We start from the raw sequence: 13,408 nt of genomic DNA, 5'->3' as shown, positions 1-13,408 counted from the left end.
GCCCCGGGAGGAGGAGCCGTCGAGGGCCCCGCGCGCCAGGGGACCCGACGGCCGGCCGAGCGGGCAGCTGGCCTAGGGCGAGCGGCCGGGTGGGAGGCCGGGAAACGCCGCCCGCGCACCGGCCCGCCCCGCCCCGCCCGCCGGGAACGCGCGGGGCCCCGGGTTCCGAAGGGCGCGGGGCAGGGTCCCTGGGGCGGCGCGCGTTCCGCTCACACGCACGGGGACTGCCGCCTCTCGGCGCCCGGCGCGGCCCCGACTCGGTTCTAGCCCCGTTCGAACCTCCTTGGGAAAGAGGGTCAGAAGGGAAAGGTGTCCCGCACGTGGGGACGGGGCGCTCCGTTGGCTGGGGGTCGGATTCTTCCAGAAACGTCCGTGCAGGCTGGCTCCTCCCCCACCCCATCGCACCCGCTCCCACCGCCCACGTGCCCTCTTCCAAAAAGCCCTCCAGGCTGGACCCAGACCTGGGGCGGGTGGAAGGGGGTGCGGATCGGCGTTCTCTGTGCCTGAAACTCCCTCAGAAGCGCCGGGCGGGGCGCCGAGCGGGAAGGAAGCCGCCAGCCCCCGCTGTTCCAGGTGAAGATGGGGCCGGGATTTGAAACGGGCGCAGCCAAGCCAGCCCACCTGCCGTCCTAAAGCTGCTCTAAGGCGCCAAAGTCTCAGTGGCCGGCAGGATGGCCAGCTCTCTCACTTAGAGGGGCAGTAAGGGGGGGCACCCTCACCTCACTGCCTCGGCCAGAAACGTTTGGGGGTACCCACTGGAGCCCATGTGGCTGCCAGGGACCTGCCTGACTTGGGAGTCCGCACTGGGAAGGAGCTCTTTGGAGCACCAGCCCCGCAGGTCCTGGCTGACACCTGACCCCACCCCCCACACTGGCATCGCCAGGAGGGCTCCCCTTTGCTGGGGCCTTTGGGGAACCAGGAGAGTGTGCCTGTCCTGGGCAAGCCCTTCCGGAGAGGTGGCCACCACCCCAGCCACAGTGAGTCCAAGCGGTGTCCAAGCTGTGGCCAGGCAATGGATGGCCTGGGAAGATGAGGAGCCACTCTTTCCTCCCTCCCCATCCAAACTGGGAGCCAGCAGGCCCCACCACAGCTGCTTCCTTCATTCCTGGGTGAGGGCAAGGTGCGGGAAGCTCTTCCCCAGGGTCGCTTTTAAACCCACGAGACGAAGGGGCCCAAGCAGGCAGCGGCAGGGCAAGGCCCAGGTGGCAGGAGGCGGCTGAGAGAGCGGAGGGCTGCTGGTGGTCTCGGGCTGTATTTCCCATCCGGGCATCTGGCGGGCCCCGAACACCGGCACCCCGGCACACCGGCACCCCGGCACCCCGGCAGGCCTGCATTTCCCTGACAAAGTGCCTTGCTCTTCCCAGGCCTGCTAACCACCCAGGAAAATCCCCTAAGCGCCACCAAACATGCCACCCCTCAGCTACCAGCCCCCGCCCCGCCCAGCGTGCAGGATGAGGCCAGGACGCTTCCACAGGTTCCCTGTCCCACTTCAGAGAAACTGACCATCGTTCCCACCACCACAGCGACCCCCTGCACACACACACACACTCACACACACACACACACACTCACACACACACACACACACTCACACACACACACACACACACACACACATACACACAAACCTTGGCTCAGCTAAGAAAGGGAAGGCGGGGAGAGCAGTTCCAGCTGCTTCACTGGGCACTACTGGAGTTGATGCTCGTCACCACTCACACACACACTCACACACACACACACACACACTCACACACACACACACACACACTCACACACACACACACACACTCACTCTCACACACACACACACTCACACACACACACACACTCACACACACACACACACTCACACACACACACACTCTCACACACACACACACACTCACACACACACACTCTCACACACACACACACACACACACAAACCTTGGCTCAGCTAAGAAAGGGAAGGCGGGGAGAGCAGTTCCAGCTGCTTCACTGGGCACTACTGGAGTTGATGCTCGTCACTCCGGAGCCTCTCTCCATCCTGTCCTCGCCCCCCAAAAAGTGAAAATCCAACCAATTCTGCAATTCTGAGAACAAGGAATCGAGCCATTAAGGTTCGTTTCAGGAGACAAGACCCTCCTGTTTGCTGTACAGAGCTTGTAATTACACTTCAGTGAAAATTCAAAATACATTTTTTAAAAATTAACATACCGGTTAGCCCTGGCCAGATTGCTCAGTGGTTAGTGTCGGCCCTCGGGCTGAAGGGTTTCAGGTGCAATTCTGGTCAAGGGCATGTACCTCAGTGGTAAGTTCCTCAGCTCTGGTAGGGGCGTGGGTGGGAGGCAGCTAACCAACGTGTCTCTCTCGCTTCCATGTTTCTCTCCCCACTCCTCTCTCTCCCTTCCACTCTCTGGAAACCAATGGGGAAATATCCGCAGGTGAGGATTAGACATATATATAAGCATCAAGGAAAAAATGTTCCCCGAGGCCGGAGCTGCACGTTGGTAACTCGGGCACACACTGCTGCCTCTGAGCTCCCCCTAAAGGCAGGTCCCCTCATCCTGTGAGGACAGTCCCCTTAGCAGCATGTCCCCTCACGGCCATCTGATGGCCCCACGTTTTAGAGGCCGCTTTAGGGCAGTGAAGTGCTATCTCCCACACCCCCACCAGTCAGCAGGTCCCAGCTCTGACTGGGCCTCAAGAGCAGGTGCGCCGTCACTGGCAGGATGGCAGTCTCCCTTGAAATGAGGGGTGAGCACCCCTGTGTACAAGGCCTCTCATTTGCACTTGAAGCCCTTCTCTGGGGGAGCCTCCTTCCGCCAGGATCCAAATCACTTGGGGGTGGGGGGAGGGGCTCTCAGGCAGGCTCCGGGCCGTGGCCGTGAGATAATGCTTGTATAAGCCTCAAAGCAGCCCCTGGACACAGCCTTACCTGCTCCCGCTTGGCCAGAACAGCCTAGAAGAGAGAATGTGGATCCGCAAATCCCAGCGGTAGGAAAAGGTCTCGATGACAAGACCTTAGGGTACTTTCCGAGACGAGCACCCTCCTGGCACCATTTAAGGCAGACCCCCCACCCCACCCCCCGCCCCGTTTCCTCCGCACGGCCTCCTGGCTGGGATGGCACAGCCCCAGACCAGGCCTCTTACCTTCCAGAAAGAGGCGCCACCATAGCCGAGTACCCCAAAGCAGAGGCTGCTCACAACTCAGCCAGCCTTGCTCTGTCCAGGGTCCCTTGGTACTGCCAAGTCTGTAACTGGCCCATCAGGGACCCCCATCCTAGGTGTCCCCTCCTCCCACTTGATAAGCTTGGGGGGCGGGGGCACAGGAAGGACCGCAGCAGCAAGCGGAAGGAATGGGAGTGGGCCCCAAAGCCAACGTCCGGGCTCCCTGAGGTTATCCTCGCCTCGCGGGGGTCCTGCTCCCCTTCCAAGAAATCAAGGGTCCCCTAAAAGGCTGAGCTCTGAACACCCCAGCACATTGCGGACTTGGACCAACTGTCTTTAATGTGTTTGATAGGATCGAACCCTCTGCCTGCCCCATGCTTCTGGCACATGGTCTCTGGGCCAAGGACGCCCCTCAGGGAAAAGCGGGGAGGGGTCAAGGAGGCTTTTGAAAGGAAAACAACAAATACCAAACCTCCAAGCGAGACGTGCCAAGGTAGACGAGCTGGTGGTGACCAGTCAGCTGAGAACAAGGCTGTTCCAACTTCCTATTTGGCTTCTTCTATGATCTTAAATCTCAGCTGAAGCTCCCGGGACCCAATCTGCTCCTGCGCCTTTCGGATCAGGCAGGTGGCTCCGAGGCGGACACAAAGGACTGGTCTGCGGTGCTTCCGGCACCGCTGGTGAACGGGTGGAACGTAAGGAGGTTCCCACGGCATCGCCCCTCAGAGACAGAAGCAACGCTCACTGCAGAGCTCAGCTCCGGTCACTGCGGCCTCACTGGGGCAGCGCACAGCGGAGGTGAAAACGGGCGAAAGGAACTTCTTCTCAAGGTAATGAAGACCCAGATCACTGTCAACGGCAATTAGGCAGTGAGGACAAACTAAATTGCTTCTAAATAGATCAACATGACAATCCCTTAAAAAAAAAAACCTTGCACAGTAACAGTAGCCACGTTAGCCACTTTAATATAAAATGTGATCAAAACTCAATTACAAGAGTTCAAAAAGGCATAGAAAAACTAATGTTCCGATTTTATTACAAGTTTTAAAACCTGGGAGTTTTTTTTTTAAGTATATGCTAATTTCAGCCCAGGGTTAATATTTTACAACCAGACAATTACTACAGGGCAACATCAATGCAACGAACAAGTGAAACGTGCCAACCCAAGTCATCACTTACTACAGAGACCTCATCGCGACAGGGGAGCCAGAGCAACTGCAGTCTCAGTGAAATGTGGAAGAACCCCTTCCGGGCGGGGAGACAGGCAAACAATTCTGCTTTGGGAAATTGGCATAGAAATAGAAAATGCTAGAGCCTTCATCACGGCAAATGAAACTGCAAAGCCTCAACATGTTCAAGGCAACCCAAGGAGGAGCAAATGCTAAGTAAGAGCCAAGGTAGGACTCCAGCATCTAATTTCCGGCTACGCCGCTAGCAGAGCACAAGAATCTGGGGTGCGGGTTAGCTGAGGGCAAGCTCTGTAAAACAGGATTCTACACACCGGTCTTAAGACAATGCAGACATTGCTGCAGAATTGTTTTAGAAGGGCATAAGGCATCAGGGTCTCTTTCCAGTCACTTGAAAAACCTCCTGATTTTGTCAGCAACCATCACATCTGTGCAGCCTGAGGTCGCCTCCTGCAGATCTTGGCCTCTGCAATGGCCACAAGATCCCGAGATGAGCCCTCGTGTTCCTCTGCTGCCCCGTGTCACGCAGGAGCAGGCTGGGGTCCTGCTTAGTGCCCGTTTGCAGAATGACTGCTGCAGGACATCCAGCCACGGCCTGCATGCATGGAGTGACTGTCCCCAGGCATCTCAACATTTCTTTCAGCCTGAACTCTCCCCCAATCACTTGTGGCTCGTGCCCATCCCCCCGCCCCCTCCACCTGTGAAGAGACTGGGGTCTGAGCAGCAGAGACTTCCCACCCAGGACCTGCACAGATGCTGACATCTGGAAGCTCTATTCTTCCTCATCTCCAGCTCCCCCTGCTGGAGTGACAGTGTGTTGCAGACTTGGAGAAACAAGGACTATTTACAAATTCATTTTGTGCACTTTCCATTTAAAACCTGGACTTTTAGAGTTGCCTCCAAACCCTTTCCTGGGGGCAGTGGAGTGCGCAGCATCGCCCAAGGACCAGTTTATTTCTAGAGGAAGAAGACAGATGAACATACATAATAACTGTAATCAAAAACTAAAAGACCAATGCCCAGCACCCTGCGTCTGTATGACACTGCCATGTTCCCACCTGGAGCTCAGACAGAAGTCACTGGTTTGCTTCCACTGAATAGGGAGCCCACGTTTGCTGTACTCCGGAATCACTTTTTAAAGCAAAACAGTGACTAACAGAGCTCACACCCCCACGCCCTTACACCCGATCGATGTCAAACCCTTGTCAGTTCCCTTGGGAGCCTCACTCGCCTATTCTGGTGTGACTCCCATGAGAACTGACATTTTCAAGCAGAAAGAGTCTAATTACAAAGTGAGTGGCGTCCCAGTGAAGCCCTTTTACTGCGATTTCCGTTTTCTGCTCACACTGTAGAGATACAAGGAAAACCACCGATTTGGTTCCCAAGTTTTATTCAAGAACTCATACAAAATTTGCCAGATAAATGAGCTTTAATCCTCATCTTCCTCCTCCTCTTCATCCTGGTTTATCTGGAAGTAACGCAATTCGTAACTCTCTTTGCTGTTAGCAACTACGCGCAACCAGTCCCGTAGGTTATTCTTCTTCAGATATTTTTTGGTGAGATATTTCAAATACCTGCAGAGAGAGGACATTTGAGAACTCCTCTAAACACTCAGCCTTCTTTATTCTCAAATATTGTAAATTTTATGAAACCTTGCATTCAAAGTCATTACAATTCAAGGTGTTTCCCCACCTTTAAAAAAACGGCCAAGGTAAGGCAAACATACCAGGCCAGTGGTCTAACAATAAAGAGCCACCTTTCATCTAAACGGCAATAAAAATGAGAACAGACAAGATGTGAGAGTTGTCCATGAAACAATAGCAAACGCCTATGAAATGATTTTGCGTGGCCACTGGAGAAAGAGCTCATGGTCAATTGACAAGCACATAACCCTAGCACCTGTTCTGAGAAAGCACGAGGTTTCCAGTGAGCGCCCCATCACCCTCCTGGAGTCCGACCTCCGTGGGAGGCTGTTCAGGCTCTGGGACTGCTTCTTAGGGCTGTGCTATGTACGCTCACTTCTGCTCTGTGACACTCACCACCCAACGCCCGGGACAGGCTCCACCCGCCACCCCGGCCCCAGCGCTGCGGGGAGAGCACCCCCCTCACCCAGCTGTCTGCGTAAGAGGCCCTGGGTTCTATCTACTCCAGACCTTCCCAGAGCCACAGAGAGAAGGGGGCCTAGACGCCAAGCAAACCCACTGCTGGGCAAAGTACCCTCTCACACCAGTTTCTCCCTCTATAACAGGAGCCATGCTACCTGACAGCTCAGACTGTTCCGAGGACGAATGAGACGCACAGGCAAACTGCATGTTAACAAGGACCCACGTTAACGGGAACAGTCACATCTCCAAGAAATGAACACTGCCCAACAGCGTTACGCCAACAGTCATCTCCCCAAAGATGTGAAGACCTCAGTTCAATTCTATCCACGTTTCCCGACATGAAAATAACCCACTCTGGCTGTTCCATCTAAAAAGAATCCTTCGTTCCTTTATTATTTCTACCGCGTGCCTTCAGGTGTGTGAGATTTTTCATACCGCATGATGCGGAGGAGCTGAGGGGAGAGCTGCAGAAGTTCGGGGACAGCAGGAGGAAGTTTAGGCTGGGGCACCTGGGTGGTCAAAGGGAAGAACTCCGTTCACCAGACAGGAGCTTTCAGGGGAGGGAGGCTCCTTCCCTCGCCACGGGGCAAAGAGCAGGGAATGCGTGGAAACGCAGTAAGCCGTGTTGGGAGACATTCTCACGAGGTCGGTGAACGAAACAGGTCACAGGGAGATCACAGCACCTTCCTCAGGGCTCCGGGAAGCCAGCAGGTTGGTTGTGTACACCCTGGAGTCCCTCCCTAAACTGCAACGACCCCTTTATCCAACCCGTCAGCCAGGGGGAACAGGAGGCCTTCACTTACGCTCTTAAGTCACCTCTCAACTGATCTCATTAAAAATAAAAGCAAAGGCTTAACTATAACCAATTTGTCCTCACACACCTTTGAATTTCCCACTAACTGATACAGTTTGATAAAAATACTCCTAAAGAATATGCCCAGCTCTGGGCTGGGAGCTGCATATAAACATGCCCAATTCTTTAGCAACTTGCATTGCTTTAACTTCATCCTCAAAGCAATATCCAGACAGCCCTGGCCGAACAGCTGTTGGCTGGAGCATGGCCGTGCGCACCAAAAAGTCGAGGGTTTGATTCCTGGGCAGGGCACATGCCCAGGTTGGGGGTGCCATCCCCAGTCGGGGTGCCTACAGGAGGCAACAGATTGATGTTTCTCACAATGATGTTTCTGTCTGTCTCTCTCTCTCTTCCTGTCTAAAAAAACCTGAAGTTTCACCTCTCGGCGTCCGACCTAGTTCGCAGCGACATGGCTAAACGCACCAAGAAGGTCGGAATTGTCGGTAAATACAGGACCCGTTATGGCGCCTCCCTCAGGAAAATGGTGAAGAAAATTGAAATGAGCCAGCACGCCAAGTACACTTGCTCCTTCTGTGGCAAAACCAAGATGAAGAGGCGAGCTGTGGGGATCTGGCACTGTGGTTCCTGCATGAAAACAGTCGCTGGTGGTGCCTGGACCTAAACACCACTTCTGCCGTCACAGTGAAGTCAGCCAGCAGAAGACTGAAGAACTGAAAGACCAGTAGAAGCTTCACAGTTTGAAACATTGCGAGCCTATAATAAATGGGTTAATTTATATAACAACAACAACAAAACCCTGAAGTTTCAGACTCCTCGTACAATGATAACATTTACAGGTGGAAGAACAGGGAATTAAAATGGACAGCTCTTCCCTGTGGCCTAGAGGCAGAGGAGCAACGCCATCTTGGAGAACGCAATCTGCGCATGTCCGCCCCTTTCCTGCCTGAGACACTGCCACCAAGGTGCACACTTGTAACTATCACGGCAGCATTCCTTCCCTCACTGCCCCTGCACTGGCTCTGCTCCAGTTCACAGATGCAGCTCCAAACAAATGCGACCACACACTCCACCCGGGCGGAGTCCTCCTGCGGGTGCAGGCCATAGCACTCAGCTCCCCCTACCTTTTGGAAAAAGGCACCTCAGACGTTACAGTGATCTTACTCTTGCTTCTTTCAATGGTTACAACCCCTCCGCCGAGATTCCCAGCTTTTCCGTTCACTTTGATTCTCTCCTGAAGAAACTGCTCCTGTAAAAACCATCCAATTGACCAATTAGCAGTGACACCGTCACCCATCTCACCAGATTGTTATACTGCTTACACTGAAGTTTTTTTAATGTTCAATCTTTGTAGAAACCATACAGATCTTTAGCTATTAATATATGATCTAAAATCTAATAGCAATTAGAAAATGGCACTATCGCCCTGGCCAGTGTGGCTCACTTGGTTGAAGCATTGTTCTGTACACTAAAAGGTGGTGGGTTCGATTACCAGACAGGGCGTGTGTGGAGGCAACCAACTGATGTTTCTCTCTCTCTCTCTCTCTCTCTCTCAAATCTTTTTTTTTTTAATATATTTTATTGATTTTTTAGAGAGAGGAAGGGAGAAGGATAGAGAGTTAGAAACATCGATGAGAGAGAAACATCGATCAGCCGCCTCCTGCACACCCCCTGCTGGGGATGTGCCCGCAACCAAGGTATATGCCCTTGACCGGAATCGAACCTGGGACCCTTCAGTCTGCAGGCCAACGCTCTATCCACTGAGCCAAACCGGTTAGGGCGCAAATCTTTATTTTTAAATAGCACTACTCAACTTTATTTACAAATCAAATATGAAAACAAAATCCTAGCATGAACATACTTGACTGGTTCCACACAAGATCAAATGTGTGTCTACGTGGAAGACTGACTCATGGGTCAAAGATCGAGCAGACAGGAAAGCCAGGGCCGAACTGCTCCAAACTTGCTACAGGCAACCAAAGCTACAAGCAACTTCTGAACGTAAGGGGCATAAAGCATTGTCCTCAGCAACCTAGTACAAGGAGCAAACACACAGTGACGCCATGGCCGGTGGGCTCAGTGGTTAGAGCGTCCGCCCAAAACCAAAGGGCCAAGGTTCGATTCCAGTCAAGGGCACATACCTCGGTTGCAGGTTCCCCGCCCCAGGTGGGATGCACTGGGGAGGCAACCAATTGATGTGGCTCTCTCACATGGATATTTCTCTCTCCTCTCTCCCTTCCACTCTCTGAAATCAATGAAAAAAATATCCTCGTGAGGGTTAGCCAAAAAAAAAAGTGACCAAAACAATCCCAGATCCGCTCCGGGCCACATGCCTGGTGCAGGAGGGGCAGTGGCCCAGGAGCCCGGAGGCGGGCTCTCAGCAAGCCCCGTGGCCGCCACGCTGGTCCTTGACCTCTGTGGGCTTCAGGGGTCTTTGTCCAAAAAGGAATATTCTTTCTGGTTCTCTTTTCCCCCCCTCGTTTGTTTTTTATTTTCTTTCTATTGCAATGATAATGAAGTCCCTTCCAGCTGCAATTCCTACAACCCTCTATTTAAACCTCCAATCCACAATAAACTGGTGGTGAGTAAAGTGATTAGGTCAGAACTCGACTTCTGCACCTCAGACTCATAAGTGACTCGTTTTCTATCCTAGGGAGACTTCTAGAAGGAAAGACAATCACAGACACAGACACAGATGCGCGTAGGGAAGGGAGGAAATAAGAAGCCCAACTCCTCCAGCGCAGTCACCGGGGAGGAAGAGGAAAATGCCAAACCCGAGCTGCGGAGTCAGTGAGCAAGGCTGATTTATTTTTCTCATTTTCCTTCGTACATTCTCCACTCAGTGGAGCTCATAAACATGGGTTTCAACAGTCTCCTCGTTTTCAAGATCTGCCTTCACTTTGTCTTTACTTTCTTCCGTTTTGCTATCTGGTTCCTTATGGGAAATCTAAATTAGAACTCATTTCCTGTGCACACTTACCTAGTATTAAAGTGATGTGTTTATTTTTTAAATGTTTTTATTCGTTTTTAGAGACAGGAGAGGGATAGAGATAAAAAAACATCAATGAGGAAAAACATCCTGAATCAGCTGCCTCCTGCACGCCCCCTACTGGGGACTGAGTCCCAAACCTGGGCATGTGCCCTGACTGGGAATCATCCAGTGACCTCTGGATTCATGGGTCAACACTCAACCACTGAGCCACACTGGCAGGGCAAGGCTGGCTTTTCTACATTTAAGTGAAAGAGAGGACCATTGGGGAACAGGCCAAACACAGAGACAGATCTAAACACACCCAGGCTCCCGTTACAAGTCACATGCAGGACACTCCACAAGCGCGGAGCTCTGACCAGGATGACGGGGAAGTCAGGAGACGCTGCCGCCTGCCCACGCTCCGGTCCAGCAGGCAGGGCCAGGCCAGGGCCAGGCAGCCCCTTGTCCCTGAGGATCAGGGTCTGTCCCTTTATGCTCAGTCACACGGAGTGCAAAGGGGATGTGGATCTGAGGACGTTCGCCTGTTTCCTGGTAACGTTTGAGTAAAATCGTTTTTGGACACCAAAGGAGGGAAACAAGCAAAGGAGGCAGTTCTCGAGCACAGATGTGCTGCGGTCCCACCTGTCTATTCATCGCGACTGTTACACACACAAGACATCAGGACCGAGAAACCAGACCACGCTCCGTTCGAGCAGAGCCAGAACCTGGCGGCCCGGGAGCCGAAGCAGGAGCGTGCGCCAGCAGGTCTTCTCAGCCACCTCAAAGTCCATTGCGTGGCATCAAGGGCACAACTTACAAAGTTGGCAGCGTCCATGATTCCATCTTCTACGGGGTGGGTGCAGTCCAGCGTAAACTTCAGAACCTGCTTCTTTTTTTTGCCCCCCTTCGCCACGAGCTTTTTCTAAGAAAAGGACACAAACAGAGATGACGGCACAGGCTCCCATCCACACACAAAAAATGAAAAGAACCCAAAACACCGACGGTGTAAAAGCCCATTCAAATGCAAACCCCACAGCGTTGTGTTCCCTTCCGAGGGCGACCAGAGCCATCGTCCACCCAAGAATGGAGGAGGGACAGGACACCAGGCAAGCCGAGGCCTTTCCCACGGGGAAACCCTTCCTGAACTCTTGACCCATTTACACTTTCCAGCCTCCCCAATCTCGAAGGGCGTGAAGGTCTGTTAGCTCAGTGGTCGACAAACTCATTAGTCAGCAGAGCCAAACATCAACAGTACAACGATTGAAATTTCTTTTGAGAGCCAAATTTTTTAAACTTAAACTTCTTCTAACGCCACTTCTTCAACATAGACTCGCCCAGGCCGTGGTATTTTGTGGAAGAGCCACACTCAAGGGGCCAAAGAGCCGCATGTGGCTCGCGAGCCGCGGTTTGCCAACCACTGTGTTAGCTTATGAGCCACAATAAAATACTTTCCCCTCTCTGACATGAAGTTCCCGTAAGTACTTACTTCATTCCAGGATTCAGGCACAGGCATACAAATGCTTGCACACCTAAAACAATTCTAATCTAAAATCAACACCTGTCCTGACTCTCCAGGCCAGGGTCCGGGCCCAGAGTAGCCGGTTCTACCTTAAGCCTGTCTCACCTCGCTCCTCACAGCAGCAAGGTAACTGCATCCTAGAATCCCACACACCCAGCCGAGAAGAGGGTAAGGGGAACCTCGGTCTAGTTACAACTCTACCGTCAACCATTTCTGGCATTTTCAAACCATCAGCTGGCACACATCCTACACGGTTCTGGCTCCTTTCGCCTCACAAAGGAGCTTACATCAACCTTCTCCCTGTACAAACGCCAACACCATTAAAAAAGCATTTGTACAATCTACTTACCTGTAACTCCACTCTAAAAAGCTTTTGCAGAATCTATAACTACCTTCACAAGCACACACCCAAAAGCCCTCTTTAGGCTTCAAAGAACTTCATCTAAAACTTGCAATAATTGGGCCAACTTTTCAAACATTCGGCTACTGCAAAAACCACTGCCTTTTTAAGGTCTCTCCTCCTAGTTACACTCCAGAGGGCTGCTTTCAGATCTACCCCCGGAAATACACAACCAGCAAGTAAAAAAAAAAACACAAAACCCTGCCATCACCGTTGTAAACCAAAAACACACAAATGCCCAGACGCATCAAAAGCCCACTCGAGAGGAGTAAATGAGCCGAAAATGTTAACAGGGGTGGCCCACCATGAGGGGAGAGGAGGGGAGGAAGCCAACTTTCTCCCAGCGACCGGCTTAGAGCGCGATCCGCAGGCAGCGACACGCGGTCGCCGCGCCACGCCGCCCCGTCCCTGCCCGGCGCCGGGGACCCAGCCCGAACCGAAAGGGTCTGGCCGGCTGCGCCCTGGACCGACTTCCTCTGGGGACGCCACAGGGGTCCTCAAAGTCGGGGCTCTCCCTGAAATCAGACCACCTTCCGCGGGCACTGCCACTCGTCCCCGAGTCCGGGCCGTAGGCTCCCCGGATGCGCGGCTCCCAGGGGTGGCAGGACCCCTTCTCCCTCCCGCCCTCCGCCCAGGTAACGAGGCCCCGACCCCGGCTGCCTCCCGCCGGCCGGGCTCCAGGCGCCGCTGGCCGGCCCAGGCCGCAGCCTCGGCACCCCAGCTTCCCGCTGGCCGCCAGCGAGGGCCCGAGCGGCGGCCTCCGGGCGCTGCGGACCTGCCTCCCGGGCCCCAGGCCGCGGCCTCCTCCGCCCACGGCGTGCCGAGCCGGGCGGCGGCCCCGACCCTAGCCGGCCCGCCTGCCAGCCCAGCCGCGGGCGGACGCTGCCGAACGCCGTCCCACGCGAGCCGCGTAGGAGCCGGGCCCGCGAGGCCCACGTGCCCGTCCCAGAGCCGAGGCCTCACGCGGAGCCATACTAACCACGGGAGCCATGGCGGCCGCGGAGGCAGAAAGGGAGCCGAGCGCACTGCGCAGACGCGAAGAGCCCGCAGCGCGCAGAGCACGTAGGGCCCAGGCCGTACCAATCGCTCCGCCACGCCCCTCGGTCATCACTGCGCCCGGTTCTGTACGGTCGGGGAGCGATTGCTTTCGCCTGTTTGCAAAGCCGGTCCTGTGGAAGGCCTGGACTCAGGATGGGACAGGGGCTGGGTGGACTGTCTCACTGCGAAGGGTGGGAGTGGGGGAGCCCGAGCAGATCGAGCCCAAA

General features: G+C 54.1%; 1 protein-coding gene and 1 pseudogene across 2 annotated transcripts; one reads left to right on the top strand and one right to left on the bottom strand.

Moving 5' to 3' along the window:
• Positions 1–4,098: 4,098 nt before the first annotated feature.
• Positions 4,099–13,174, bottom strand: RPL22 (ribosomal protein L22). Its single transcript, XM_079777557.1, has 4 exons — positions 13,123–13,174; positions 11,042–11,146; positions 8,378–8,502; positions 4,099–5,911 (listed from the first exon to the last, which is right to left on the bottom strand). The coding sequence occupies exons 1-4, from the start codon at positions 13,132–13,134 to the stop codon at positions 5,767–5,769; spliced, it is 387 nt and encodes a 128-aa protein (XP_079633683.1). The 5' UTR covers positions 13,135–13,174; the 3' UTR covers positions 4,099–5,766.
• Positions 5,927–8,371, top strand: LOC307103317 (large ribosomal subunit protein eL43-like; annotated as a pseudogene). Its single transcript has one exon. The product of its transcript is annotated as a large ribosomal subunit protein eL43-like (transcript).
• Positions 13,175–13,408: the final 234 nt, after the last annotated feature.

This window comes from Cnephaeus nilssonii (genome assembly GCF_951640355.1).
Source record: "Cnephaeus nilssonii genome assembly, chromosome: 7".
Lineage (NCBI taxonomy): Eukaryota > Metazoa > Chordata > Mammalia > Chiroptera > Vespertilionidae > Cnephaeus > Cnephaeus nilssonii.
The sequence above is the reverse complement of the archived record's forward strand: the minus strand, read 5'-3'. Positions and strand labels throughout refer to the sequence as shown.